Genomic DNA, 25,562 nt, shown 5'->3' with positions numbered 1-25,562 from the left:
ATCTTATGAATTTTAGGGTCAAGGGCCAGATGAAAATGGTAACAATTTACTATTCAATTCAGAAATTGCACTTTTTCTCCACACCTGTACCTTGAAAATTACTCAATGCCTAAATGTATGAATGGGTCAAAGTCAAGTTAAAGTCCTTAAATCCCTAGATACATGCTCTCCTATTCATCCAATTAAACCTAGGTCAAGGAAGGTGAACATTCCACACATTTGTGACAAACTTGTCATTTCAATATTTTGCCAATTTTGTGAAAATGTAATCACACATTGTCCACATGTACTACAATTTGTATCTAGACCTATTGGGAAAATCATGCATTATGGCGGAGGCATACCAGTCGCCAAAGCGACATTTCTAGTTATCCTTTTCCAAATGTTCATGACACAAATGATTTTTTTTTTCAAAAATTAATCTTATTCTGCTCCACTCTGAAACCCTGTCATCAAATGTTGATAACAGCTGTTTCATGGTTTTCTTTTTATGCCTCCGCCCGAAGAGTGCCGGAGGCATTATTGTATCCCCCGAACAGAGTTCGGAGGATACTATGGATTTGGCCTCGTTGCGCAGCGTCCGCGTCCGCTGCAGAGATTTTCTTGTGAGCGCTTTTTGGTGATGGCGCCCTCTCTTGTTCCGTCATTATACATGAAAAGGTAAATTTAACACGTTCTGCTTGTGTGTGCAACGCTGGCCTTGTTTCTTGACTGATTTTTGTAAATTTGGTATGTAAATGTATCATAGTCAAATCTATACACCTATGCTTATTGATAATGCTGCCCTCACTATTCCACCTAAGTTTACAGGGTCAAAGGTCACACCGATCATGTCAAAATTTGCAAAAGTGCTTATGCAATAACTTGATTGTTACTCAATGGATTTTATTCAGACTTGCTAAGGAGGTGTATGGGTGGTCATTCTACATGAAGGACAAAGGTTTGTGGTGATGGGGCCCTCAGTGTTGCGCTCTATCAGCCACATTTCATATCAGATTTTCTTCAAATTTGGCAAAAACGTGCATTATAGTGAAATGGAGATGCCTATATTTTTTGGTGGTGGCGCCCTCACTTGTTCTGTCTATATACATGAAAAGGTAAATTTAACAGGGTCTGCTTGTGTGTGCGATACTGGCCTTGTTTCTTGACCGATTTTTTTTTCAACTTTGGTATGTAAATGTATCATAGTCAAATCTATACACCTACACCTATTGATAATGCTGCCTTCACTGTTCCACCTTTTACAGGGTCAAAGGTCATACTGATCATGTCAAAATTTGCAAAAGTGCTTATTTATGCAATAATTTTATTGTTACTCAATGGATTTTATTCAGACTTGCTAAGGAGGTGTATGGGTAGTCATTCTACATGAAGGACAGCAGTTTGTGGTGATGGCGCCCTCAGTGTTGCGCTCTATCAGCCACATTTCTTATCACGTTTTCTTCAAATTTGGCAAAAACGTGCATTATAGTGAAATGAAGATGCCTCTATTGTTTTTAGTGGTGGCGCCCTCGCTTGTTCCATCCTTTATGCATGAAGGACACAACAGTTTGTGGTGACGGCGCCCTCAGTGTTCCGACTTGGAGGCCATGTCACATTTCTTGTATATATGCTCTATAAGCCACATTTCTTGTCGGATTTTATTCAAACTTGCTATGGAGGTTTGTGGGGGGTTATTCTAGGTAACAAAAGTTTCCATTGACAGCACCCTCATTGTTCCGTCTTTTAAGGATGCCATGTCATACTTCTTGTATGTGCTATACTACATGTAACCTCATTTCTCATGGGATTTTATTCTGACTTTTTTTTTAATCTTTTTGTTTTTATTAACGTATATACAGTGTATAACATAGAATGATACGAGAAGAATGATAAGTAACATATTAACAAAAATAGTGCACAGTTTCTAACGAAAGGATTGAAGCACAAGACTAGTAACACAAGAGAATTGTAAAATGAAACATATGTAGTTTAGTTGCTATATAGTATTAACATGTGAGAACTGAACAAGAAGGTTGAGGTCAGACTTGATTTACATCGTGTATTGAGAAGGACCACTTCTTGAAGTGGGCATTTAACTTATTTCGTTTCTGTGCTTTTTTATACTCGATCTTTATTTTATATTTCATAAACACAATAAAGGCATGAAAATTTGGTTGATTTTTCTGAAATCTTAACATGTGAGAACTGAACAAGAAGGTTGAGGTCAGACTTGATTTACATCGTGTATTGAGAAGGACCACTTCTTGAAGTGGGCATTTAACTTATTTCGTTTCTGTGCTTTTTTATACTCGATCTTTATTTTATATTTCATAAACACAATAAAGGCATGAAAATTTGGTTGATTTTTCTGAAATCTACATCTATAAATGTAAAATTTCAAATACAAAAACAAACAGTTTATCCCCTGATCATGGATCTCGTCGTTATGAATTCCAAACATCTTATTGGTCAAAGAGAGGTCGTGAGAACCTGTTTTCTTTCTTATGAGGGATATCAGTTCTTGCCAGAGTGGCAGAATCTCTGGACATGTACCGAAAAGCTGAAGTAACGTCTCTGGTGACTCCTTACAGTAATAACAGTTCGGGGATTCTATCTTTTTAATTCTAAACATAAAATCATTGATGCCAATAGCATTATGAAAGATCTTAAAATAAAAAGATCAAATTTGTGTTTCAATAAAACATCTAAAATTTTCAACATGATACTTTGACCAGTCTGATTCTTCTAACTTCTCATTTAATCTTTCATTCCATTTTAGTTCCGTTTTTGAAGGTATAATCTTCTGTAGCAAAATTTTGTAAGAGTGCCGTGGAATCTTTTTAACCTTCAATAAATCTCTAACAATCTTATTGTAAATACTTTCATCAACTTCACAGTTATCATCAAACCAACACAACTCAATGCCATTCAAAAGGCTTTCATACTTTCTTCTGTCACGAATTGGTAAATCGAATTCTATAACCAGCTCTTCAAATATTTCACACGACTACCTTGAAATAAGTCTGAAATACGACAAACACCTCTTTCAAACCAGACTGGGTAATAAAAGTATGGTCGATGTTTCAGCCGGATTTTCTTGTTCCACCATAAAAATTCTTGCAAGTGGAAACTGTTCAAACCGAGGTCGATCAGAACATTTGATCTGTATTTATACCAGGTTACTAATGACTCCTTCACTTGACAGTTCAATAATTTATTGAGGACACATTCTGGAGGGTTTGCCACCCATAGAGTGCCAGGGTCATTATTAAGAGAGAGTAGAAATTCCAACTCTATTGCTTTCCAAAAACTGTTATGTTCTGGGTCAAGTAACAGCTTAACCCAAGTCATTTTTTGTGCACAGGCATAAGTTTCTTGGTCGGTCATACACAAACCACAATCCTCAAAACTGTTAAGCAGAAATTCCTGCTTAACCCTATCGTTACCGTTATTCCAGATAAATTTAAATAACATCGTATTGAGTTTCTTGAAAAAAAGACTTAGGTATTGAGATACACAGGACTGAAAATAAATGTAACAGTTGAGGCAGAATCAGAGCCTTAATCACTGCTATTTTACCTATCAGAGACAGACCTCTATGACCCCAGCAGTGTAAAGTCTGTTCCAACTTTTGTAATTTCGGCACAAAATTAAGATCGTATAGAGATTTACGTTTCGAAGAAAAGTTGACGCCCAAGGCCTTGAATGTTTGAGTGCGCCAAAACAGACCTTCCTCGCAGAATGGCTCGTGTTTAACATTTTCTTTATTTCCAACATGAATTGCTTCGCATTTACTCATATGGACTTAGCATCCTGAGAATTTCGAAAAAACTTCCAATGTGTGAAAAAGATTCACAAAACTTTATAGTGTACCATCTAGAAAACATATTGTATCATCTGCAAATATACTTAGTTTTTTGTGCGAGTCTCCTACTGAGATACCCTTAATCAGTGGGTTGTTTCGTATGGAGATAGCTAAAGGCTCAATAGCTAAGAGAAAAAGTAATGGCGAGATTGGGCATCCTTGAAATATTCCTCTAGATAAGGAGAAACGTTTTGTCATGAAATCATTATTGATAATACAGCTGCACCTTGCATTATAAAAGGTTTTAATCCATTTGATTAAATTATCACCTAGGTTATATAACTTCAATGTCTTAAATAAGTATTATGTTCAATTTTATTCAGTCTTGCTAAGGATCGGTGAACGGATGGTCATTTTACATGTACATGTAGGACACAACAGTTTGTGGTGGTGGTGCCCTCAGTGCTCCAACTTGGATGCCAGTCACATTCCTTGTGCATGCTCTATCAGCCACATTTCTTGTCGGATTTTACTCGAACTTGCTATTGAGGTTTGTGGTGAGTTATTCTAGGTAACAAAAGTTTTCATTGCTCTCATTGTTCAAACTTTTATAGGATGACATGTCATATTCCTTGTATGTGCTATGTACTAGCCTCATTTCTCGTCGGATTTTATTGTATCCTGCGAAAGTTGCCATATTATACAACATTCTGGCCTAAAAAGTAATCCGGATGGGGTATGGGAGACGGGTTCGGGGGATACATGTGCTCGAACGGGTCTCCTGTGCGAGTGCTCTAGTTAGTGTTTTGTTTTTGCTTCCTTTTTCGGGGGTAGGGTACTCGAGGTACATCGCCACAGTTGACAACATACCAACCACTGCAACAACCAACAAATGCAAACTACAATCAATGCTATCATGTCAAGATTTTAGTTTTCCTATGGAGGACAGACTAATGTCAATAGCCGCATTTACACCTACTAACATCGCGATTTTTAAAATCACGACATTTTGGTTCCACCATTTACACTTGCGCAAAAGCATGCGAAGTTTGAGCTTCATGAAACATCACTAATTTTTGGTCGGTAGTGCGCTTGTGTAATTTACCTCTCTTCAACACGGTAGCTGAGTGGAAGCGCGGGCTATTCTGTTCGTTTTCACTGCAGTGCAGTATATTTTGTTCACAGCTAGCTGGTTGGAACGTTGAGCCAGGGCTTTTTATCAGTACAATGCACACATAAATTTGTGTTTCTCGGGAGTGTTTACTTATGGTAAGACTATATAGCTTGCTATACTAGATCACATACGTAGTAGGTGTGTAAAACTTCATTGAAGTATGGAAAAGTTGATGAAAGCAGCATTCAGGATGATCATGAAATTTCGCCGATATGACGAAAGTGAGAAGTAGGACTTGGAAGTTAGGACTGGTATTTTATCAGGCGACAGCAAGAACTCACCATTGTTTAACCAGGGAGGTGAGACAAACCGACACTTGTTACGTACTCCTGTATTCCACAAACAACGTATCATACCGAGAGCAGTATGGGCACTCCCACAATCAACGTATTTCTGGGAGAACATTATTTTGTTAAGTCGTCATGGGGTGATGATACGTGGTTGGAGAACTAACATAGGTTTGCTACTAGTTTTCACGTACATGTACTAGTTTTATCAGAGTGAGGGAGGTGAGAGACCACGAGCCGAGAATCGGCCGTTTAATCCTGTACTCTCATACTCTGGCCAATGACGTCTGACCGACGTCCTCTCTCCACGTTCCAAAGAGGGATTGGGAGCGCACGTAAACTCCCGGTGCAATCCGATACCGAAAGTCACGTGATGAAAAATCGTGATATTTCTGCATCTTGGGTTTACACTCACTAACTTCGCCTCAAACATTGCGATGTTTCAAAAAATCGCACTCCAGCTGGTGATTTTTCTTGCAATGTTTCGAGGGCGTTTGGGTGGAGTTGCTTAGCAACTTGCACCCAAATGTCGCGATTTTAGTAAAATCACAATTTTTCCAAGCAAGTGTACATGGGCCTATCACTCCCATTTCATTACTTTTCTTCCTCCACTATCACTTTCACCTGCAACTGCAAGAAAGGGAAACAAAAACAAGAATATGTCAGGAGGTGGGTCTTCATCAGCTCGAGCTTGAAGAGTAGCCTGCTATTTCTGATCCAAAGAATTTGCCCGATCAGAAAATAGCACGCTAATTTTGCAATGAAGACCGAAAAAGCACACTATTCCTATCGGAAAATAAGCCAAAGAAATCTTGGACTTATTTGCAGAATAGCCAGCTAATATGCAAAATAGAGTACTAACCTTAATGCGTCTTCATCAGCCCGAGCTTAAACATCGGCACTGCATGCATTGTGCACCACGCAGGAACGTAGGCAGTCGGGTCGGGGAGTGTGTTCACGCCGCCGCTACCGTTCATTTAAAGGACAAGTCCACCTTCATATACGTGTGGATTGAGTGAATGCAGCAATATCAGTAGAACACATTAGTGAAAGTTTGGGGCAGATCGGACAATCCGTTCAAAAGTTACAATATTTTAAGTATCTGCACAGTCACTGCTGGATGAGAAGACTACCGTACTACAGTGTATGATGTCATATGCGTACAACGACATAAAGAAAATAAGAGAATTTCACAGAACTTTACTTTTTGAAAAGAGTACACATTTCTTCGACTTGTTACTGACATATGTTAAGGGTAATATTTATACCCCCTGCCTTCTGAAAGAGAGAAGTCAAGTGTTCTTTTGTTGTGCAAGAAAAGTGAAAATATGTTGAATTTTCTTTAATCTTTCTTTGTATGGTTGTACTCATGTGACATCACAAGCTATAGTAGTCTTCTCATCCAGCCGTAACTGAGCAGAAACTTCAAAATTCATAACTTTTAAACAGATTGTCTGATTTTCCTCAAACTCTCACTGATGTGTTCTACTAATATTACTGCATTCACTCAACCCACATGTCCATGAAGGTGAACTTGTCCTTTAAAGGACAAGTTCACCTTCATAGACATTTGAGTTGGACATTTGAGATGGGGACGTGGGGGTAGTACGTGTCATGGTTGACGTGTGAGTGGGTGGAGGTTGTAGCGGGAGGTAGTGATGCGTGTCGGGAGAGTTGTGGGCCAGGTCTCGGGTCAATTGGTGCTGCTGGGAGCTATGTTGGGTGGCGGGTGTGTTGAGATGGGTCTTGTGTAGAATCGGGAACCAGATGTTGTTGATGTGGAGGCCAGTGTCTTGAGGAACGGTGTTGTGTCTGTGGATTTCTATGGGCTCTCTGATTCTTCTTAAGTGCCATTGTGGGATGGAAGAGATGAGTTGGCTGTTGTTCCAGTCGATGCGGTGGTCTTCTTGATTTGCGTGCTTTAAGATGGCTAATTTCTCCCAGTCACAGAGTTGTTGGCAGGTCTCGTGTTCTTTTAGTCTGATGTCGAAGTTGCAGCCTTTTTCCCTGATGTATACTTTGCCGTACTCGCACGGTATGCTGTAGACGCCTGGTTGCTTGTTTGCTGGATTCTTGTCTTTGTGAGAGTGGAGGATGGAGTGCAGCTTGTGGGAGGAGCGATGTCTGACTTTGATGTCGGCTGTTCCGAGGATGCGTTGAAGTTGGTGAGATGTCTTTCCGATGTAGGGTAGTACAACAGTTGTTGGCAGGTTGGTGACAAGAGTTTGGTCGATGGGGGCGCTGTCATTGGTCTTCTTGGTTAGTGGTTGTGTGGGGATCTTCCGTCTTGGGTATTGGTTGATGGTGGTGAGGGCGTGGGTGACATGCTTGAGTTCCTTGTGTAGATGTTCCTGGTCGCTGAGTTGGTAGGCTCGTCTGATGAGGGTGTTGGGCACTGATTGCCAACGGATGGATGGTGGTGGGAGCGGTAATGGAGGTAACGGTCAGTGTGTGTGGGCTTGCGGTAGACTTGGTGGGATGGGAAGCCGGAAGGAGTCTTCTTGACAAGGACATCTAGGAAGAGGATTGAGCTGTCTTGTTCTATCTCTATGGTGAACTGGATCTTGGGGTGCTGTTGGTTTAGGTGGTTCAGGAAGAGGTCGAGTTCGGATCTGCTGTGGGGCCAGATGACGAAGGTGTTGTCGATGTAGCGGAGCCACAAGGAAGGATGAGTGGGAGAGGATCGGAGTGCTTCAGTTTCGAAGTATTCCATTAAGATGTTGGCGATGGTTGGAGAGAGGGGGATCCCATAGCTGCTCCTTGTAGTTGCTTGTAGTAGTCCGTGCGCCATTTGAAGGAGTTCAGGCATGTTAGCAGCAGATCGTGAGTTTGGTTCTGGCAGGTTTGGGTCGGAGATGAGTCGTCGCTTGATGATCTCGCAGGCTTCGTTGACGGGAACGCTGGTGAAGAGGAAGACTACATCAAAGCTGACAAGAAGGTTGGATGGCTGAATTTGGGTCTTGGAGATGATGTCGACGAAGTGCTGGGAATTGGTCATGTGGTGGGTGGAGAGTCCTACGAGAGGTTGCAGTAAGGTGGCGAGGTGTCTGGCTGTATTGTAGCAAGGGGAACCTTGGGTGGCAATGATGGGGCGGGGTGGAGTGAGAGGCTTGTGGATCTTGAGTTGGCCAAAGAGGATGGGGCAGGTTGCGGAGGAAGAGAGCGAAGTTAAGTAGAGAGGTTTTGGTAGTACGTCAAATCTGTGAAGAGAGAGAAGTTTCTGGTTGATTCTTCTTTCGGCAGCGGCAGTGGGGTCCCTCATGAGTTTGGAGTAGGTGTTGAGGTCATCAGGTAGGTCTTGGATCTTGTCGTCGTAGTCTTGTTTGTCCATGACGACAGTGGCGTTGCCTTTGTCGGCTTGTAGGATGTGGATGGACTTGTTGTGGCGAAGGTCTTTAATGGCTGAGCGTTCTTCTTTAGTAATGTTGGGCTTGGGTGGTTTGCGTCGCAGAGAGCTTGGGTGACTTTGAGTCGGATGTTGTCGGCGGCTGCCTTCGTGAGGAATCGGAGTTTCGGTTAGACTTGTTGGGTGATCTCCGAGAAAGGGACTTTCTTCGGAGCCACGGTGAAATTCGGGCCCAGAGATAGGACGTTGCGTTCGGTATCGGTGAGATGCTGGCTGAGGTTGATGACGGTGTCCTTAGTAGCTGGCAGGGCAGCACCAATTCACCTGAGACCTGGGCCGCAACTCTCCCGACACGCATCACTACCTCCCGCTACAACCTCCACCCACTCACACGTCGACCGTGACACGTACTACCCCCACGTCCGCATCTACACCGCCACCGCCACGCCGGCTTCACCCATGTCCGCATCGTACCTACTTAATCCCCTGCATCTCCTGTCTTCTCTCACTCCTGAGGACGGACAGTCAACTATCCGAAACGTCGAGTCCTTCTCCTAAGCTCTTCTATCCTTCTCCAGTTCACAGTCCTTTTCAGGACTGCACACACTCCAGAAAGAATACTCTCAATCAATTTCTGGCCTCTTATCCTACCTTTTCTTTCCTCCTATCATTCTAACAGTCCTTTTAAGGACTCACACATGGTAAACCGAAAAACCGAGCACATGCTATGTACACCACCATGAAAACACCTTCCTTCAAAAATTTTGTGGTCTTTCGATGATTTCTGTAGCATGGGGACGCTACTAGCACATAAACTATTTTCATTGTTTTTCTGCATTGAGTAACCCTTCTTCTACATTTTTGTAAAGTTTTGGGAAAATGACATGGGTTTTGAATGTACAGCATGAGATTCATGAACCCCAACTGATCAGGGCATCCAGGAAATGTTATTAACCAGATTTTGGGGTCATATAATGATTTCTGACATATGGGAGTGCTGCAAGCACAAAAACAAGCATTAAAAAACACCATTTTTATCATTTCCTGCAGTTTAATGAAAGTTTCATGAAAATGACATGGGTTTTGAATGCATAGCATGAGATTCTTGCACCCACCCATTAAGGTATCCCTGGTTAAGTTTATGACCAAATTTTGAGGTATTACGATGATTTCTGCCGCATGGGGGTGCTGCTAGCACAGAAACGAGTACATGAACCACCTGTTTTTACAACTTTTCTGCATTTAGTAATCCTTCTTCTACAATTTGGTCAAGTTTCATAAAAATGACATGGGTTTTGAATGTACAGCATAAGTTGTATTATCAACCTTCTCCTATATCCCACTCCTAACAGAAAACGTTCCTGACAAGGATTTGAGAGATTTCGGTGGTTTGTGTCGCGTGAGGGCGCTGCTTGCTCAAGAATGAGAATGTAAACCCCAACTTTAAAACCTTAACTCCTTTTTGGTACCTTTTTCTGCAATTCTTGCAAATTTGGAGAAAATAAAGGGGATTTTGTAATAATTATGGGGATTTAACAGTTATGTGAAACTGTCATTGCACATTGTGAAGACATTGTACTATACTCCTATTTGGAGAATCATGCATTATGTCGGAGGCATATAAGTCGCCATAGCGACATTTCTAGTTTGTTTTACATTACAATAGTATGCTTTAGAGGGAAAAAAAGATGTGAGTGAGTGTTGTGCGAGTACTATGGGTGAGTTGAATGTTTGTGTTGTTCTTATGTATATCAGTACAATAATACTAATTAATGGAGACCAAAACATAAACAAAATCATATCAATTATTATACTTTAGTTTACGAAATATATTGAGTTAAAATATATTTCTTTAAACTAACCTTGAAAGAAAACAGATGTTCATGTTTTTAGGGAGTTGGGTAAAGGCATTTCTGCTGGTGTGACCTCCATGACGGCTAGCAGTCAAATGAGAAAAATCGAAAGTCGGCTCCCGATTTACAACCTTGCCCTATTTCCGCATACCGTCCGCATATCTAACTCTTGTTGTCCGCAAGTCATCCTGGTTGTCCTCGTTCATGACTTAATCATTCCTGGTGAAATCCTAGATGTTTCCACGCTACCTGGCTACGATTAGCATATTCCGCGCTCTTCCGGAGTGATTCCTAGGACATTCCTAGGAATGTCCGCAGTCAGTCCGTGGACATTCCGTGGACATTCCTAGGAATGTCCCAGGACAAGCCAATTCACACACTTATTCCGCGTGTGACACGGACAGGATGCTAAAATGACGGAATTTGCTTCCGCAACCCTTTGTAGGCTTGTCCGCGACCAAGTGGACGTCCACCCTAAGCCGGCTGACTTTCGGGCAAGCCTTGTCTTTTAAACCCATGCAAGGGTTCTTATCTGTCATTACCCAAGGCAACGCTGTTCAGACAGGCTGAAGAGATGAGCTGGCAAACTGAGCACGCTCATGAGCAATGCTGGTTTGTCACAGCTCAGGTCTCCAGGTGACACAAGACGATAACGACTCGTGGGAGTCTGGCCAGACGTTCCTTGTGGTCCTTGACCAATGGAGTGTGTGTCTATCCTGTACTTGTGGATTCTGTATGTGGCAGGCCCTGACTGGTTGAGAACCAAACCAGACAACTGCAAAATTTATTAATATCAGTAGTAATGATTCTGTGTATTTTCACTCAGGTTTGTACACACACCTGATTTATAACTTAGTGGCATGATCCAATTCACCCTATCATTCATCTTATACAACATAACATACTGCTACACCCAACTTATACAGATTAACTTCGCAGTTTAAACAATAAAAACAGAACTCCAAAACTACTGGTTTCACAATGTAATGCCAGAGTGTCTATTTTTTTTCTTTTCTTTTTTTTTCTGATAAATATACATGATGAATAGTTTGTCCATTTTCTTTTTTTCTTCTCTTTCAAGGCTGTCGTATCTTCAAGCTTTTAATATGCTTATTTGACTACAGTCTTTGGCATTCACTCTCCCAATACATGTGTCATAATTTAGTCAGATCATAATGATTCACTTTATCCCGAGTGGTTTCCAATTGATGTGTTCTCTTATTCTTTTCTTTAATCTGTACACGTATATCTCAGTTATGTTTGGATGTGCACACTGTATGTTCTGTTGTCTTGAAACAATAAGAAATGACTGTAATTCATTTGTAATATATATTCAGTGCAGAAAATTCCAAATAGATTCATTTGAATTGAATTGAGAATATGTGCATGTGAGTTTGCACAGGTTAATAAATGGTAATTGTCTCGAAAACTACATAGCTCAAGCTTTCACTAAATGTCTGCAGCGTTATTGTGCAACGTGGCATTTGCTTTCTAGCACAGCACCAGAAGGTCAGTTGCCCTTTCAAAGCTGCTGGTACCAGCTCATCGACATGCTAGTAACACCATCATATGCTAACACACGGATGAGTGCGGTTCTGTACTCTTTAGTGATAACTGATCACAGGTGAATCAGTTTCCATGCTAGAGCATCCCTTCCTACAACGTCCTGCTTTTATGCATTTTGCTGAGAACTGATCACCAACAAATCAGTTTTCATACAAGGGAATACCCATACAGTAACATGTGACAAGTCCCAGAGTGTGGGCGTGACTGATGGACAGATGCCCCATACACACAGAATTTTATGGTATTCAAACTTGGCATCTTGCAGACAATAAGCTACAGGTTTTGGTTATTCACAATAAGTGTTGCACAAAACCTTGCTAATTTGAAGCCTAAGCTTCAGTTTCAATCCCAATTTTATACATAATCCCAACATGTCATCAATACACAAAGGGCATGTTACAAAAGCCTTAGATATCAGCTACAACTCACCAAAATCTGGAAGATATTTGTCAAAGGATAAGTGAGTTACTGCTCACTGATTAAAGTCATGTGAATTGTTACTTCAAAAAGTGGACTGCCACAGAGATGAGTCAAATGGTTTGTAATAGATTTTACATGATTAACTTTAATCAATTTTTCTACAGTGATGACATCCATTTAAAGCACTTCAATAGAAAAAGGAGTGAGCTACAACATACTGAAATCTAGCCAAAAATTAGTCTGCAATGTATGAGATATGCATAAAAAGTATGACATTTGATGTCATGATCACATACAATGGTCACATTTTACATGCTTTACTTTGATTGTTGTTCTCACTCTGACATCATCAAATTAAATAGCTGTCATTGTAAATTAGGATGGAGAATTTTACAAGCTATACCATATGGAAATCTCTTTTGAATTAAATCAATAATACAGTTGAACCTCTCTTATCCGGCCTCCCTTTATCCGGATCTCTCTATTATACGGATGCAATCTCGCCGTGATTTTTTTTTGATAATAATTACGGGAGGAAAGGGGGACTCCCAACTCCTCGAGAACTCCTACACAAACACACATGAATTACATATTTCCTTCCAAATTGTTTATCTTTAGACATTTTTACATCCCCAAACATCCCCAAATCATCGCAAGAACATGGACAGATTATGCGCTCGAGTCCTCTCATATCGCATTGCCACATATAGGTCCACACACAGCCGTCGATATGACTAGATAGACATGCATTGTTTCGAGTCATTGGCTGAGCAACGAATGATATTGAACACTCAAAAATTGTTCACACACAGTACACACACAAAGAGAGAGAGGGAGACCATCTAACAATGGCGACCTACAGTCGACTTTGCCGAGCCGTGATGATCGAATTTTGAAGCGTAGTTTCGTCGACTCGTACTGTTTATTTTCAAGATCTACTTGAGACATTTCTTAATAGTTATTTAGGTAAATCATCCTAAGAATTTATAAAAGACAATGATTTCATTCTTGCAAACACGAACCTCTATTTTGGGTTCTGTTACTGAGTGTAACAATGGAAAAAAAGGTTGCAGTATACACATTACTACATGTGGTACTACAATGGGCTTCATCAGTACATGTGTATGTATGTACATGTATAAAGCATTGAGTCTCCCGTATCCGGCCAAATCCCTTATCCGGATGAGCCCCGGTCCCGACTTGTCCGGATATGAGAGGTTCAACTGTAAGTGAGATATGCTCAAATAAGTATGATGTTTGATCACACCAAGTAAAATGGTAAAATTTTACAGGGTAGAATTCAGTTGATGCTTTCACACTGATAATGTCATCAAATTGAAAACTTTTATTATACGGTTGATGGAGAATTTTGTAAGCTACAACATACCAAAATCTGTGTAAAAATTGGTCAACAATAGGTGAGATATGCTCAACAAGTTTTGGAATTTAATGATGTTATTTTTGGATATCACTTTTTCATATCAATCAGCTGAATTGTAGACATGAATTTGACATTCAATCCAAAGATCAGAGACATTGTCCAATGACCCAAAGTGTCAGCTGCAACATATTGAAATATGGAAGAAATTCACTGAAGGATAGAGAGTTATTGCTCAATGAACACAGTCATGTCAGTTGTCACATTGCAAAAAAATTGACTGCTATAGAGATGATACAAACAATGGTAAAATTCTACAAGGGTAACTTCACTCATTATTTTCATGTTGATGACATCACTGAATTTTAAAAAAAAATGTAAATATGAATTCGATAGACAATAAAGTAAGCTACAACACTGAAATGTGGGAACAAAGTTATCAAGGATAGATGAGATTTGCTTTAAAAAAATTTAAATCTGATGTCATTATGAAATTGTGTATATTTAATTCTGTGCAGAAATTTGATTACTTTAAATAAATTTGGTAGCCTTGAGGACCCATCAGACGACCATTCTACAACTCATCATCTTTCAGAAAATCTAACAAAAAATAGGACTCATTGTCCATCCCAATTATAATTTTACATGCCTTTTTTCCCCATTTTTGTTGAGCCCACCGGAGGTGCGGGAGACTAAGGGATCGCCTGCGGCGTATGTCCGTCTGTCGTCTGTTCGTAACGCTACAAAAACTTGAATAACTCGCTACTAAGAACTTCAATTAAACTTAGAGGGAAGAGTGGCTATACAAAGTTACACATTTTACCAGACATGAAAGTCACCTCAAGGTGAAAGGTCACAGGCAGGGGTCAATGAACTTTAGGGCCCAGTTTTTAGTTTTCATGTCGCATTTTGATTATGGCTCATAACTTTTTTTGTATATGTCCGTCTGTGACGAAACTTGGAAAGTAGATGTCCCTTGAGAAGTTGAAGGTCACCATAAGGGCAAAGGTCACAAACACAGACAGGGGTCAATGAACTTTAAGGCCCGGTTCCTTCCGCAATTCTCTGAGTGCCTTTAATGCCCCCAAACGAGATTCTTTTCGCCCGTCAACAGAGAGGCACACAGGTTGGTAATCCAGCTGTGTGAAGGCAGTCAAGCGGTTCATTGTGTCCCCCTTTCTACGGTCAACTACATGTGCCCGTGAACAATGGAAATATCGATCGGGTGCGAGGTATGAATAGAGCATGCGCTGATGAGCTCTCAGAATCTTTTGTTCTACATAAAAACCAGGTACCTGAATGAGGTGACTGGGGTCAGCGAACCCGCATTTCTAACTGATCTCAGCCTTGATCTTTATGTACATGTTCTTACGAGTTTACAGCAGAACAAGCAAAAAACTAAATCAGGAAAAGGTACATAATACTGTAAATCCCCCCTTTTTTTAAACAGCAGGAGAACAAATCCTGATAGAATAAACTCTGATCTTTTTATCAAACCCACTTTTCTGAGCATTTTAACACAAAGAAACATGAATTTAGGCCACTGAAGCAGGCACCCTTGCCTTCATTTTGGGAACCTGGTAAACCAGGTTCCCGTATATCAGTTGGTCCTACGGGAACCTGGTAAACCAGGTTCCCGTAAGGAACAGGTTAAGTTTTCAAGTTGTGTTTTCATTATGGCTCAAAACTTTTGATCCCTATGTCCGTTTGTGACTAAACTTGGTAGATGTCCCGTGGGGAGATGAAGGTCATCACAAGGTCAAAGGTCACAGACAGGGGTCAATGAACTTTTAGGGCCCAATGTTAAAGGACAAGTTCACCTTCATAAACAAGGATTGAGAGAATGTAGCAATATTAGTAGAACACATCATTGAAAGTTTGAGGAAAATCAGACAATCCGTTCAAAAGTTATGAATTTTTGAAGTTTTTGTGCAGTACCCGCTGGATGAGAAGACTACTGCAGTGTATGAATAACTTAGATGTCACATGCGTACAACAATATAAGGAAAATATAAAGAGAATTTCACAAAATTCCATCTTTTGAAAAAAGTACACATTCCCCTGACTCGTTACCGATAAATGTTATGGGTAATATTATTCCCCCTGCCTTTAGAAAGAGGCAAGTCAATTGCTCTTTTATTATGCGATAAAAGTGAAAGTATGTTGAATTTTCTTTTATATTTTCTTTATACTGTTGTACGCATATGACTCACAAGCTGTAGTAGTCTCCTCATCCAGCGGTTCCAACACAAAAATTTAAAAAATTCATAACTTTTGCATCGATTGTCCAATTTTCCTCAAACTTTCACTGATGTGTTCTACTAATATTGTTGCATTTTCTCCATCCTTATGTTTATGAAGGTGAACTTGTCCTTTAAGTTTTTATGGTGCATTTCAACTACGGCTCATAACTTTTGATCTCCTTTGTCCATTTGTGACCAAACTTGGATGGTAGATGTCCCTTGGGGAGATGAAGGTCATCACAAGGTCAAAGGTCACAGATGGGTCAATGGACTTTTAGGACCCAATGTTAAAGCCCAAACAAAGTTCTGGTACGACTACAAAAGTTGTCAAATTTCGCTCCCAAATGTGAACGTATGCTTAGGAAATGTGCAGGATAACGATGTTATAACAAAATATTCGATGGGTAACAACGAAAATGCGAAATATTAACCAAAAAGGTTCAGTCAACCCTACTTACCCGAACGGGGTCAGGCTAAACTCGGACTCGGGGATAACTCGGCTTCGCTTTGATGACGGCGGGATGAGTTGTAATGGTTGTCCCTCTGTGTACAGTGTTGTCCTATGGGAGCGGCCTGTATAAACTAGCGCTTCGTGTTCTGGCTACTCGCAGTAATGGTCCGAGTTGTTACAACGCGCGCATCAAAAACCTCTTTTGCGCGCATGCAAAATTAGTGTGCGCCTATTAAGCACCTCTAAAACAATCGAAGGCGCTTGATAAACAACAACAAAAACTCCAAAGACCGCGCGTCTCAGCAACTGAGGACCGCGCGCTGTCATTTTTGTTTTGTTTTGTACAGGATTTACGTAATACAATAGCACGCACTTTCCTGTCCATTCAGTTAGGCCTCATTTGGTATTATGCAGTCCAGTGTGGCCAGTAGAATGTGGCGATCACGAACTGCGTGTGAATTGTCTGAAGTAGGGTCGAATTTTTCCCCGAGACCGAGTTAGTCTGGAGCCTTCTGGAATAAAAGTCGGTTTTCCTACTATTATTATTTTTCCCAAAATACTCCAAACCGACTCATCATTCCGGCAAACCGCGTCAGCCAGGTAAGTTTCTTAGTGGACTCTTTCGATATATTGCAAGAAAAAATGAATTGGTGCTAGACGGGTTCTCAAGCACTTACCGAAACTTAGTTTTCACTTTAAGTTTTTACGGCACATTTTTATCGTGGCTCATTAATTTTTATCCATGTCTGTTTGTAACCAAATTTGGCTAGTAAATGTCCCTAGGGGAGTTGAAGGTCACTGCAAGGTCAAAGGTCATAGGCGGGGTCAATGACCTTCCAGGATTTAGAAAAAAAAACAATTTCTTCTGCGCAAATGGGTGAGACACATTTTGGCGCATGTCTTGTATTTTTACACTGTGTATTACCATTGACACATGCTTGAGATTTCAATTTTGACAGGCCCTTATGATGTTATATCAACTGGAATAGAATTGAAATTTGGTAGAAACATCTGTCAAATTAAAAACTGTTTCCATGCAATATTATAATTTCTGCCTTACCAACTCCATATACGCGCGAATGACTGCACAAAATTTGAAAATGCTCAAAAAGGTTTGAAAGGTATGTAAAATTATTTGTTGATTGGAGCATTTTCAAATTTTGCGCAAACGCATATGTACATGGGAATAAGGGCACTTTTTATGCCTCTGCCATGATGTGGTGCCGGAGGCATTATGTTTTTGGGTTGTCCGTCGGTCTGTCCATCCTTCCATCCTTCCGTCCATCCGTAATCAATTTTGTGGACAGCGTAACTAAAAAACCTTTTAACCCTATTAAGCCCAAGCTATTTTGACCCCTCGCAGGCCCAAGGGGGGGCACATTGTGCCCCCCTATATAACTTTTTTATTATTTGATGTATCATCGTCATATTTGGCACGTGGGTAGAGTAACTCATACTCTACATTACCGTACATTTGAATTTTCACAAGGTCACCCATGGAGGGCGCTATTTACCAAAATATGAAGAAATACATAGGAAATATGCTGAAAACATGATTTTTCTGTATAATTTCTTTATCCCCATTATATATGTCTTATTATAGACCAGTCATTTTCATATTTGCCACAAATGATAAGCAAGTGGAATTTCATTATTTGTTATGGTTGAAATTTCTCAAGGTCACCACATGGGGGCGCTATTCATATCAACATAGTGATACATTATGAGACTTGAGATGAAATGTTTGGGATGGGTACATGTATAGTTATGACATTTCATATTTGCATAATACTGGAATTTTGAGATTGCAAATTGATAATATGATAAACTAATGATATCAGAGGCATAACTTTGGTGAAGGAATCAAAATAACTCAAAATATAAGGGCAATCTTTAGAAAATATCATTGTTTTCAATTATCTCTATTATATCTTTTGTTTTATGCCTTTGTCACATAAAAACAAGGGAAATAATAAGAAAAACTTTCCAGGACCATAATTACTTCGAATTTTGCTCCTTCAACAAATTTCAGCCAAGAAACACCCATTTCATACACTGTAATGCTGTTAAATGAAATGGGAACAGAAAAAAGATGCAAAATCTGACTGACATGGTTGTCAGTTTATGGTTGCCATGGCAACCAGAAACATCAAATATAGCTAAATTATATATCAAAATGTTCGTAATAGGATTTTAGGAAAAGTCACCAAATTTGGTTGAAATCGGATAAAGGGCGAAGGAGTGGCAAATGAAAATCTGGTAGGGGGGCACAATGTGCCCCCCCCCCCCCTCGGGCTTTATAGGGTTAAGGTATCCTAATGAAACTTGGCATGTATGTGTATGAGGGGGTGAAGTTGTGCCTATCAACTTTTGGGTGCACATGCTTAAGGTCAAAGGTCAACAGGTCAAAATTTCACTATTTCCCCCATATCTATGCAATGCCTGAAGATATTGTATTGGAACTTAGTGTAGTGTATACATGTACTACCCAATTAAGATTCACTGGTCAGAGTTTCAGATCATGAGGTCAAAGGTTAAGTGAAAATGTTAAAATTTGACTTTTTTCTCCATATCGTGTAAATGGTTCAAGGTTACTTCATGGAACATAGTATATATGCATGTATTGACTGGCAGTGATTATTTAGGGAATTTGGGGGTCATTGGGTCAAAGGTCAAGGTCAAATCTTCAAAATTTGACTATTTCCCTCATAGTTATGCAATGCCTGCAGGCTTTTCTTCTTTGAACTTGGTGTATATATGTATTACCCAATAGAGATTCTCTGGGAAGTCTTTGCCAAAAAGGTCAAATGTCAGGTCAAAGATCAAGTGAAAGTGCTGAACTTTACTTCTTCCTCCATCTTGGAAGTGGCTCAAGATGTCTTAAAACTTAGTACATATTTATGCATGTTCTGCCTGACAGTGATCTCTTATGAACTTTAGGGTCTTACAGAGCTGCCATCCTTTCCGAAAAATTCGTATTTGTTACGAAAAATTGAAGGGAATATGAAAATATGAAAATGTCCTTAAAAAATACGAATTCACAGTGGGAAAAAAAAAATGGGTAAAAAAATGACAAATGCGCATCGCATTATGTGCCATTTTGTCTGTACTCGGCTGGGATATTAATGCAATGCATACGCACTGTATATGGAAAGCGCTGAATAGAAAAGTGTGCGCACACGCAAATCACTGCTTGCGTACTGTGTACACCGAACAGAACTTCGCGCGTGTGAATCCCTGCCACGGACCCTGGATGTTTACATCGATCGGCGTGGTATCCCCATGTGTGGCCGGCTGGGAGAGCGCAAGTAGCTACACACTGTAGCCAGCTTGCAGCCACATACCCTATTTTGTTTTGAGGCGGGGTAGAAGGCGTTCCGAAGGCATTCTGTTGTCTGCTTCTTTTTCTCTTCTTCTTTATCCACTTTTCCCTTGCCTCCCAAGTACGAAATGATTTATAGTGTGTTGTGTGGTTTTTTTTACAACCTTATTGCATCATTTTTCTGCAAGCACGAGGTGAGTTTCTCTTCATGTGTTGATGTGCACTGCAGTAGTGCAGGTGAAAAACGTTCGAACTTTCTTTCCCGTGTATCGTGGAAATTTGATGTATTTCTAGGCCTATTTAAAGGAGATCTCATGTAACAGAAAGTTTATAACAAACTATTTTTCCGGTCCAAATGAATTGATTTCCTATGTTTTGTATCGTTGACTTGATCCCAAGGATCTCGTCGCAATACCAAGTTTCCACTGTGTATTTATTTTCGCGTAGTTTTCAGTGCTGCAAACTTCTGCTAGGGCCTACTAAACTTATCGTTTTATTTCTGTCGTTTCTCATGCGTCGTTTGGTACGATTTCTTCTGTTTGATATCACGTTCCCTTTATACTTTGAAGTATTTAATAAAAGTAATTCTTTCAAGTGTCTCGCACTGTATATGCATTTTCGTGATGATGATTTCTCCGCTTTGCTGCAATACTATGTATTTCGAAGCGAGTTTGATCTCAGCCGCTTCGGTGTGCTGTGTGTTGTCTTTTGTAATGGTTGTGTTGTTGTCGGAAGGTGTTGATACTTTGTATTTGTGATTTACTTTCCTAGGTGTTTATCTCGAGTGATGATGGTGATCGTGTTTCTAAATGTTGATAGGAAAAGGACAAAATGAGCTGAGTGATGCCTGATGGTGATGATAATTAACGATACTGGTGTAAAAGATGACTTCCTGTGAATGCTGAGTGTACGTGCCCTTCTTTTTGTTTCATTTTCCCTCTTACTCTTCTTTCCCCTCCCAAGAATGATAAAAAAGAAAATACATACACCTCACAACAGAAAGAAGCATTTGCTATCAACCTTCATAAAGTTAAATCTAAATGTTCATTGCCAGCAAAGAATAAGGGGAAAACATGAATGACAGTAAATAGAAGTGAAGAGATTGTATATGCAGTCTCTTCAGCTCGAAGAAACTTGACACCCCACCCCGCTACCCTTGTGGAAATTTCCACAAAACCAGGTGCCAGACCCAGGTGCGTGCCACACAAAAGAATGCACGCACTGGAATAAACAGCATGTTAATATCCTGGAAATATCGATCAAAGAACTAGCTCAATGAGTTGAATTAAAGGAATCATTGCAAAGATATCATTATTCTATACCCTTTCTTTTGGGGCATCAGGAAACATCGAACAGTCAATTATAGTGTACTTGATCAAATATCTTGTATGTTCCCTATACAATAAAAAAAAAAAGATTGATTATTCAGTTGAGTAAAAATGCAATCATAGAAATACATGAAAGGTCTCGTATGCCCAGACAAATTCACTACGAGTAGGTCCTCTGATATGTAGTCATCACCTGGTTAGACAGCAAAATTATGACAATTAATTTTACGCTCATCAAAACTGCTTATTACTTTTCAAAGATTTGGCTATTAACATACTTCCTTGGGTGCTTTTTATTTGTTTGTTTTGTGTGTTTTTCCCCTCGTGAAAGACGTAATAATTTCTTTGTATCGAGCGTAAACTGCATGTTTACTATAACCAAGCCATTAAAGGGGCATTCCGGACGATTTTCATAATTTCACATCATGTAGTACATAAATCAACAGCTTCATGTATAGATTTGTAGAATTTATTGTGGTTCTTGAGCAGAGAAACAGTACTTTCAAAAACCTTAAACAAATTACACTGAACAAAGATGATGACATAGAGCCTCACATATCTCAGAAATGTAGCAGTGTCATTCCATTACAATACCGCATGCTTGCAAGCTCACCTGTGTGTAATCTATGCATGCCTTCCTCTTTTGTTCTGCTTCCTTGAGCCACATCTCATGCATTCTCATGGTGAGGCTGCCATGTCATCATCCTTGTTCATAGCAATTTGTTAGAAACTTCGAAAACATTCTTATTTTTCATCCCAATCATTATAAATCCTGAAACTCTGTACCAAGTATAACTAATTTATACATGTTCAAATGTGAAAATTTGAAAATCATCCGGAGGTCTCCTTTAAGCTGAGCTATGGCGCATTCGATCCATCGAACTTGCAGTAACCTCTTAGGCAGGAGCACATGGCGCATTCCTTTCAAATTCGAATAATTCCAAACTGGAATACTTGGGAAAATGATGATGTTCAAAATCCAATGAAATGAAAAAGCCTGAAAACAATGCATGATTATGTTTTATAGTAAACAATAATTGGAAACACCTAACAGAATTTTGCATTGGCTCACACAAAAGCTCTCTTGAGAAGATGAAAGCATTCCTCCACCCCTGCTAGGTAGTGGAGGTTTCCATAACCAGCCCAGCAAGTTTTTGGAGGTACATAGCTGCACTAGTACACATTCATTGCAAGTAAGCAATCAACGCTGAACATTGCATAGTTTGGAATCTTTATGGTGCTGGTGAGCAGCTCGGTACTTTGGCATGTGTCGTAATGTTATGTTTAGAGCCTGTAGGCCTCATAAGTTGGCGAGTTTTATTCAAAATAGTGAAAATAAGGAGATTGAAAAAAATACGAATTCTGATGGAAAAATATGAATTTTGGAGCTGCTGAGTACTAAATGTATAAACTTGTAAAAGGGTCAAAGTCAAGTAAAAGTCCTCAAATCCCTAAATACATGCTCTCCCATTCATCCAGTTAAACCTACATTGCAGGTCAAGCAAGGTGAACATTCAACACATTTGTGACAAACTTGTCATTTTAATATTTTGCCACTTGTGTGAAACTGTCATCACACATTGTCCACATGTACCTATTGGGAGAATCATACATCATGGCGGAGGCATACCAGTCGCCATAGTGACATTTCTAGTTTAAACTAAGATATAGAGCATTACATACATATTATATATTTGCCAATTTTCATTGCAAAATTATGTTTACAAATGGAGAAGAGATAATTATTTGTTTGTTTGTTTGTTCATTTCCATCTGAGAAGATGGCTGGATAGCCCGTATTCAGCTACACTAAGCTGGTCTTTCATGGGGTCCAGTTGGTTTTGAGGTGGGACCACTTCGCCAGGTTAAACACCCTGCTCTTTGCGATGAATGAATGAGGTGGGATCTTTTACGTGCATGAGTTGTGACTCTCTCATACACGGGACCTCCATTATATGTACTTTCCAAGGGACAGAGTTTTTTGCCTCTTGCTAGAGGGGACGATATGATTACACACAGCATTGCTCAGTCCAGACTCGAGTTTGAACGTGGGTCCTTAGGATCGTGAGGCAGATGCGCTACCGACTGAGCCAACTCACCGCCCTTAATGTGATTCAGAAAATGTCAAAATTATGTCAAGGTTGAGCGATCGCATAGATAACAAAGTTACGGCATCTGAGACCTTTGTGCTACAAGTTTCAAGAGCTTGTGCTGGTAGAGATAAGCAGTTAGTTTTTGTACTGAAAAAAAAAGATATAAAGAAAGAGCTTTCACAGATCACCTATTTTTATTTTCAGCAAATTCACTGACCAGAAATGGCAAGGTATAGCATGTTTTTGTTTGTTTGCTGGGGGGTTGTACATATGTTCATGCATCTCAAAATTTTGTTGTCATGTTTAGTTTTGTGTCCCTTTCATAACAGGAACCCTGTCATACGTAGGAGTCCTGTTTGGTGTTCTGGCCAGCCTCTGTGTCTCCCTCAACTCCATCTACACCAAGAAGATGCTCAATGTAGTTGAGAACAACATCTGGCGCCTCATGTTCTACAACAATCTCAATGCCGTTGTTCTCTTCATCCCACTAATGCTTCTTAATGGTGAGTTCACCATTGTACACCACTTCGAACATCTGGGCAGCCTCCACTTCTGGATCATGATGTCAATAAGTGGTCTCTTTGGCTTTGCCATAGGTTATGTTACTGGACTACAGATCAAAGTGACCAGCCCACTCACACACAATATCAGTGGGACAGCCAAGGCTTGTGCACAGACAATCCTAGCAGTGTCTTACTTCCATCAAATCAAGACATCACTGTGGTGGGGCAGCAACATCATGGTTCTGGGCGGTTCTGCTGTTTATACTTATGTGCGTAAACAGGACATGGACAAGGCAGCAGCAGACTTGATATCCAAGGCTGAAGAAGAACAGGGGAAGTCTGTTATCAAGATGTAGTGCCATTCTCCAGAAACCCATTTCATCTTTCATACTATCCCATCATTTGAAATGAATCTATATAGTTATCTTCAGTTTAGAGTCAAATGCAAGCGAGATGCCTGTATACATCAATTGACCACATGTTTGACACTTTGGGATAGTAATATGTAGGTCACATTGTCAGGATTTCTTTGTTCAGAGAATTTTTTAAGATTTCCATTGTATAAATATACTGATTCTCCATTTTCTTTTTTGTTGGGGGACAGCTGTTGCAGGATATTGGTGGCACTTCTCAAACACTTTGTGTTTATGCATGTCTTTGATATTAATGGCGTTATTGAAGAAATTTTAGCCAATATTATTATCAAGTTCCTCTATAAGATTTTGATATGTGTCTTATCTAATCAATTTTTTTTCACTGTATTCTTAAATCAAGCAGTGTACCTGAATAGTGGGTATTTGTTTTGGGGGTTTTTTTATCTTACTCCATCATGTTAAAAAGCTTACAAATTAAACAAAATGTGAGTTGCTCATATTCTTGTCTCCTTAGTCTTTGCCTTGATGAAGAAAAAAAAAAAAACCCACACAGAATGGTTCCTGATTTAATCGAACATTTGAAGTGTTCATTTCTGAGCAATTTTCATTTTGTGTAAACTTTGTAGCTTTTCAGACCCCTGCTCTAGTTTCATTGTTTAACCGAGATATACTTCATTTGGGGGGAAAAATCAATACTTTTACTGCTTGTTGTCCACTTGCAATTTGTGCAGAGAAAAGGAACTTGTGTTAAGCCAGCACTTTGGCTAAGCCCGTGATACTTTTTCAAGTGCCTACTTAATATGCATGCACTGCACTGGCTCTGCAGTACGGTACCACCATTGGGATTGGACTAGGTCCAGGAGGGAGTAGTTATTATCTTTCTAAGTTTTACGTAGATTGCAAAATTATTAAATGTTGTCAACATCTACCGTCATCATGCCAGGTACAAGTAAGAATTGTTGTTTATTGGCTCTATATTTTCTCCTAGACAAGGTCAGTCTTCTCTAAAGGTTGACAATGATGTGGTTATTATTCCATCGTAATCATGTTAACATGGGAACAATTTGTACCAGTTGAATTTGCCATGAAGAAAACATGAAATTATTTGTTGCCCAGGGAACCACTCTACAGTTGGCAGCAAAATTATTCAACCCCCCACGCATTTTTGACATTTTAGCGAAAAGAATAACATTGCAACTGCAGACTGTTACTAAATCATTCACGTAGTCGACAGATAGTTTATCACAATTGAATACATAAACAAAAATCAAGATTTTCTTCATAGTCCATCCAAAATTGCAATTTTCACACAAAAACCATGTTGCAAAATTATTCAAGCCCATGTATATGTAAATACACATGGATGAATACACAAATAATGACAAATTAAAAGCCACATGCACATGTTCTGACGTAAATGCCGTATTTTATTTATCGT

General features: G+C 39.7%; 1 protein-coding gene across 1 annotated transcript in view; it reads left to right on the top strand.

Annotated features, from left to right (window-relative positions):
* Positions 1-25,057, top strand: part of LOC139713977 (GDP-fucose transporter 1-like) — a 204,674-nt gene extending 179,617 nt beyond the window's left edge. Inside the window, exon 6 of the mRNA XM_071625703.1 lies at positions 23,577-25,057. Coding sequence (XP_071481804.1) covers positions 23,577-24,106 — 530 coding nt within the window. The 3' untranslated portion in view covers positions 24,107-25,057. The remainder of the gene's footprint in view (positions 1-23,576) is intronic.
* The last annotated feature ends 505 nt before the right edge of the window (positions 25,058-25,562 follow it).

Source organism: Diadema antillarum, unplaced genomic scaffold (genome assembly GCF_040938485.1).
Source record: "Diadema antillarum isolate AM-2024a unplaced genomic scaffold, OU_Dant_1.0 seq00002115_RagTag, whole genome shotgun sequence".
In the NCBI taxonomy this organism is placed as follows: Eukaryota; Metazoa; Echinodermata; class Echinoidea; order Diadematoida; family Diadematidae; genus Diadema; species Diadema antillarum.
This window is presented reverse-complemented; position numbering and strand designations above follow the sequence as displayed.